A 6,029-nucleotide genomic window follows, 5' to 3' on the forward strand; every position below is an offset into this window, starting at 1 on the left:
ATGTACAGGAATTTTGTCGAAAACAGAAAACTAACGGTGGAGAATAATTTTATTGATTGAGACATTCTTGTCCGACAAGTTAAAGTGGTTTGGTAGGTGCAATCAATATTAGTAGATCATAGTCTTCGGTGAGAGGTCAAATTTGTTAGACAGACAAAATTTTGTTTTTTTTTTGTTACTATATAAAAAGTTAGCATATACAAGCAAATAATTAGATGGTAGTAGAGGTGGCTATGATCCGTAGATCAACTTGTTTAATCAGCAATCCGTACCACTTAAACTCGCTTTAAGTATAATGTTAATAAAAATATATTTATATAAGCTAAAAACTAACAACTCATTTAAAATTTGTTTTTTTCACTTAATATTTACTATTTATTTTTTTAATTTGTCATAAAATTGACATAAATATCAATTTACTACTGTATAAGATTTGTGCCTTTTTCTATGACTCATTCTCTTAATAATTTTTAATCATAACTCATAAATTTGATAATAGCAATGCAAAAAAAAAAAAAAAAGACACAAAAAATTTTGCAGTTTGAGTTAGCCCATGAAACCGCGGATCAACGCGATATAAACACGAACATTTCTCAAAGCAACTCCTATATATTGCAAACTAGCCCGACTCAATCAGTTAATATTTAGCCTGTTCTGGTCTGAGTTAACGGATAGAGCTGGATCTAGATGGTAGTATGATATTTTACACAATCTCTATAAAAATTATATTTCATTGTTTTAAAAAAAAAACTTTAACTTCATCTTGGGAGTGTTGTTTGTGACCTCTTGTTGATTTGCTTGCTTTTTTTTTTTATCAAATGGGTTATGTCTTTTAGTATTGGTCTATTGAACACAAAATTATCTACAATAATTACAAGATATGATATATACCTACAAAGAAATTGTTAAAGAACAAAAGGTTTAAAAAAATGGTACAACAAAGAGCATCTTCCAACCCAGTTGAGACCAACAGTGTCACCTGAGCCAGGAATCTGTTTGGGACATGTCGCTTGTTGCAATCTTGTAATTTCCACACAAAAATTGGTTGATTCTATTTCCAAAAAAGAAAAAATTCAATCTAATGTTAACTGTACATTAACAACTATCAGTTACTATGCTTCATTATCAGATTCTGGCATGCTACTCAGACGAGACGCTCTAGTTGTTTGAATGAGAGGATTCTCTTCTTCATCATCAACGGCCATTGGTTTTTCCAACTCACATCTCTTAAAAACTGGGTGTACATAAGCATCTTGAAGATATATTCTCAGGTTCAAGGTTGGCTCAACAGCCCGTTCAAGCGTATCCTTCACCATAGCTTCCTGTCATCAATAGTGATTATTAACTCCTTATTTTATTACTTTACGATTCTCTTCACTTTAGAGGTTTTTTTCTTACTTTCTTACTTTCCAATTCCCTTTAGAGGATTTTTTTTCCAAAACGGTTTTATCCGGACTATTGAATGGTGTGTAAGAAAATATTTAAATGGTTAACTGACCTCTAGTGGGAACTTTATGAATGCTGATTCAAAGCGGCCTTTGCAATATCTGTAGAACCAGAATGTCAAGATGGGTTGTCCAATAAGAACTAGCGTGATCTTGTTAGTGCCTCTGGTACTGAGCAACCCCATCAAAAGAATCTGGGATATAATCAATCCGGTAAGAACTCGACGGTGGACATCTGGCCAAAATGTTGCTCCACTCTCGTAGTGCTGGTTATACACATTGATAATCTTGTGACAGCAAAAGAGAGAGAGAAAGAAAATCGTGAGTTAAGAAAAGCAAAAACTAAATAACATTTATTCTTACATGTGTAATGAAACTTTTGTCAGTATTTCTATCTTGACACCATTATTGAATATAAAACAAAACATTGCAACAAATTGTTTTGAAAACTTACTTGATGCCGAAAGACCAAGTAGGAAAAGGCGAAGAATACTACAATGAAGGGGAGAAGTAAAGGCGTAACTGGGGCATAGACGTGTCCTAGCATGAAATATAACTGTATTCGAGGTTCAGATATGGAAAAATCCAAGCAACCAGGGTCCATAGCAGCTTGTCTGTCCAGCTCTGTCTTCACCAGGAATGTGTTTTTCAGGTGGAACATAATTAACGGAGTTAATCTGAGGACCTCTGCAGCAATTCCAGCCCATCCATCAATCATTACATATGTGATGAAAAATGTTGCTTTCATAGGGATTGTACTGCCAACAGTTTTGGTGAACCTACACATGATAAATATTTATTAAGTATCATGTTCATGAGAGTTCTCAGTTGCAACAATGTTCAGCAACCAAGTAAAAGCTATATAATTATGAAACCTAATTAAGCTCGGGGCCTACTCTGTAGAGGGCTGATCAATAAGTTGTTCAAGTTGCTGAAATGCGGTTCCTGTTACAACGCTTCCAAGGAACACATTGACAAGAATAAATAAGTAATATTTGGATGCTGACCTCCGGTCTAAACCTGAAAGCGATGTAAAACCTTCTATTTTGGACATTGTCATGAGAATTTTAGGGAGGAAAATAAGAAATATCTTTAATGTTAGCCCTGGCAGAAATCCTTGAATAAAATTCTTTACAGATGGCCTGCAGGGTATGAGAAGAAACCAAAGCCATTACTCTAGCAACAAAATGGACTCCTTTTATGCGGAAATTGTGCATGACGTAGTTATTTGTGAAATTGTATTATTGAGTATGAAACATGAAGATAAGAAATAGTGTGGATCTCGATATTTTAGTTAATGTTAAAGAGTATGCAAATGACTAGTTTATGTGATTTTTCACATGAGAAGAATTATTCCCTTTACAGAACAACACAAAAAGATACTAAGCGTTGGTGAATCAAGCGAAAATGTTAACCTATTAGCACTTCAGATTTAAGAAAATTGTATATCACTAGTGTAAGATTGAACTTACTTCTCAACTAACGACGCCAAGAAAGGAAAGACATGCTTGATGGACTCAATGTTGGCTAGAGATTGGACCAATGCTATTGGTATCATAAAGAAGAAAGTTAAGAAAAACATAGCAACAGTCATGAGCAATTTTCGAAGATTGAGATCCAAATATGGAATGGCTAGATTATCCCAATAGACATCTCGAGGCTCAGGAGCCCATTCTGTGAGCCAAATAGTAGGATTACTAGTTTGCTGAGTTTGAGCACATACAGCTGCTCCCCATCGGGTTTTGAATGAAACGAATGCTGCAGGAACAATAGCATCGGGATCATTTCTAACTTTCTGTCTTTCTTCCTCTTCCTGCATGAAATGAATACAATCATATTGATCACCATATGAAAATACCGTAAGAGGAGAGGAGACACACAAACAAAGAGCAAACTGAATTTGGTGCAAGATGAATATTTTGATATTAAACATTTGTACCATGACAACTATATAAGAGTAACAATTTATTAATGCATGTTCAGAAACACTTGAAAGTTCAGAAATTGGTTTAACCTTAAACCAGTTTTATAACTTTCCAAGCACAATTAGAATACAGAACAAGGGTAGGAAATGAGGTGAAAGACCCATAACTTGAACTTCCTCTAAGAACTCTTAGGATCATAACCCGCTATTTCTATTGAAATAACAATGACAAATAATTACCATAACATGACAACTTCAAAGGAAGTATATGGAAGGTGAAAGTTGACTAAAGCATTGCACTTTTTAATCAGTACGTACTTGTTTGCTCAAGTTATCAATTAGCGAAGTATAATGATTAATAGCATCCACTTTTTTCCCGAAGATACCGAGCATACCTGTCTATATAGATAAGAAATCAAATTGAGGAACAGGGGAAAAAAATATTGTCAGTTGACATCACCTTATTTTTAGTTCTCATGAAAAAACAAAAAGACAAAAGAGGATCCCATCAATTCAAATTGTTAACTAAAAAGAAAGCCACAATAACAACTAATTGACAGTAAATCATGAAGAGAAAGTTACCCGAGTAACTGGCCTTTGCGAAGGATTCCTTTCATATTTGTTTTCGTAGTAAATGTGCCAGTTTATCATTGCCCTTTTCTTTGCAACTATTGCAGCAAGCTTGTTTGCATTATATACAACCTATCAATCATTAAGAATAAATTAATGTTTTGTTGCATCAAAGAAAATTACAAGATTACCAGACCAATTCTTATAAATATTATTATTGTCAGTTATATAATTAAGATTGTCTATAAACAATATTACCTGATGCATCAGATAGTGATCAGGATGATTGACACAAAAAAAATGCTCAATGTGCTCACTAACAGATTCATCAGGATCTGGTGGAACGTTCCTCACTAGGACCTATAAATTATCAGAGCTGTTATTAACATTGAACATCTGAATAAGGATAATTTCCTAAGCAAGCTGTAAATGTTACAGTACTGATAACAAGCAAAAGCTGAATGACTTGCACTGCATCACAGTAAAATTATGGAGAACATGAAAATAGAAAGACTTATGTTACTACCACATACCCTTCATTTGAGTATAATAGGCACATGTACATATATGTACATATGTGCATCTCAGCAAGCTACTTATAACAAGAAAATGTACTACACTGAAAATGAGACCAACTTACAGTAAATTGGTCTGGACGACGACGTTCAGATGCCAAAAATCGCAATCTCATTGCTGCTATAATCTTGTATTCTCTGTAAAGAGTAAAGCATGTCCAAAAAGAGAAGAGATATGACATACCAATATGAACCCAAAACCTGCAAGGAGATGACACTAAACTTCTTAGCATATAGTGTTAAGATCCATCCTATGTTGTATAACAAGAGACAGAGTTGGAGCCAAGAAAACAGTGTTAAAAGGATCTCCTCACCTCTTTGATCCATCTGGAACATTTGATATCGAAAGCTTGTCAATATTGCTAAATGTCAACTCCTTGGATTTTGATGCATTCAATCTTCTCCCAGTCCAGTTAACGGGAACCAAAGCACCAAAAGCAAGTACGGCAACTGGGGCAAATATTTTCAACCTGTATCTCAGTATTCCCAACAGAGAAAAAAGAATCAAGCATTAAAAGGGGGAAACAAAAAATAAAGATTCAAAATAGAAAATAGAAGACCAAATTCCTTTGTCTTTTAAATGTCTCAGCAGAGCCTAATTGCAAAAAAATAAAAATAAAAATGTTGCATTTGAATACTGTCTAAGAGCATAAATATATAGAGACATTGAAAAATACAAATTTGTTTGGATAAGGAGACAAGTAAAATATTTTTGTCCTAAGACAGATTTTTCTTGTATTTTTCATCCACTCAAATATGAGGTTGTGTCTATTATCTCAGTTTTGTTATCATATTTCTATCCTGAGACCGTCTCCAAACACGGCCCTTGTTCGCAACAACTCACCCAAGCAGATAAATCCGAATATACACTGCTGAGTCAAGCCCTGCATGATCTATAAGTTCTGGCTCTGGCATATGCAATGCTGCAGGCATCCAATTCAGGAACCTAAGATAGGAACTGTAGTCCAGGTTAACAAATTTTCCAACTGCTGTTCTGGAACTTGTTGGGCTTCCTCTTATTCCCTTCAGATACCATTTTGGGAAATAGACCCTATCGTTAATGGGTTGAAGTCGTAATATTGCAAAAGCCAGCAAGAATGCAATTGCAGACAAGAGATTGACGGCCGCGGAAACACAAATATCCCCTAGAGTCGCCATTTTCTTCTTTCTCTTCTATTTTTTTCCCTCTCCTTTCAAGCTCGTTATCTGCATCCAGATTCATGATATTGTTTTACAAGTGAAACTGGCTCCCGCCCAAAAATTTTCTAACTAGCATACCGTACTAATTTTCAGCTACATTCTAAGTTTCTAACATTATACACATTGAATAATTGAATTAAACATGCATCGTTATCTTCCATATCTAGTTCCCAAACTCAATGATCCCAATAAGAAATTAAAACCGATACAAAATACATACATTTTTATTCATACAACAGCTTATTTCCAATTTCAAAAGTCAAAGCTCAAAAATAATGGCAGCAATGATCAATCACATTTTATATACTCAAGCAT

General features: G+C 34.5%; 1 protein-coding gene across 1 annotated transcript; it reads right to left on the minus strand.

Moving 5' to 3' along the window:
- Positions 1–1,112: 1,112 nt before the first annotated feature.
- LOC130933771 (CSC1-like protein At4g02900) lies at positions 1,113–5,672 on the minus strand. Its single transcript, XM_057863385.1, has 11 exons — positions 5,359–5,672; positions 4,829–4,984; positions 4,580–4,715; positions 4,198–4,299; positions 3,952–4,071; positions 3,688–3,768; positions 2,918–3,258; positions 2,342–2,587; positions 1,900–2,224; positions 1,499–1,732; positions 1,113–1,322 (listed from the first exon to the last, which is right to left on the minus strand). The coding sequence occupies exons 1-11, from the start codon at positions 5,670–5,672 to the stop codon at positions 1,113–1,115; spliced, it is 2,265 nt and encodes a 754-aa protein (XP_057719368.1).
- Between the last annotated feature and the right edge of the window lie 357 nt (positions 5,673–6,029).

This window comes from Arachis stenosperma, chromosome 6 (genome assembly GCF_014773155.1).
Source record: "Arachis stenosperma cultivar V10309 chromosome 6, arast.V10309.gnm1.PFL2, whole genome shotgun sequence".
NCBI classification, from domain to species: Eukaryota; Viridiplantae; Streptophyta; class Magnoliopsida; order Fabales; family Fabaceae; genus Arachis; species Arachis stenosperma.

Excerpts from the sequence above, each read along its gene's own strand:
- LOC130933771 (XM_057863385.1), bottom strand. The coding sequence starts at position 5,672 with ATGGCGACTCTAGGGGATATTTGTGTTTCCGCGGCCGTCAATCTCTTG. Across the intron at positions 2,225-2,341 it reads ATTGATCAGCCCTCTACAGA|GTTCACCAAAACTGTTGGCA; the intron begins GTAGGCCCCGAG and ends TATCATGTGTAG. Across the intron at positions 1,323-1,498 it reads TCATAAAGTTCCCACTAGAG|GAAGCTATGGTGAAGGATAC; the intron begins GTCAGTTAACCA and ends TATTGATGACAG.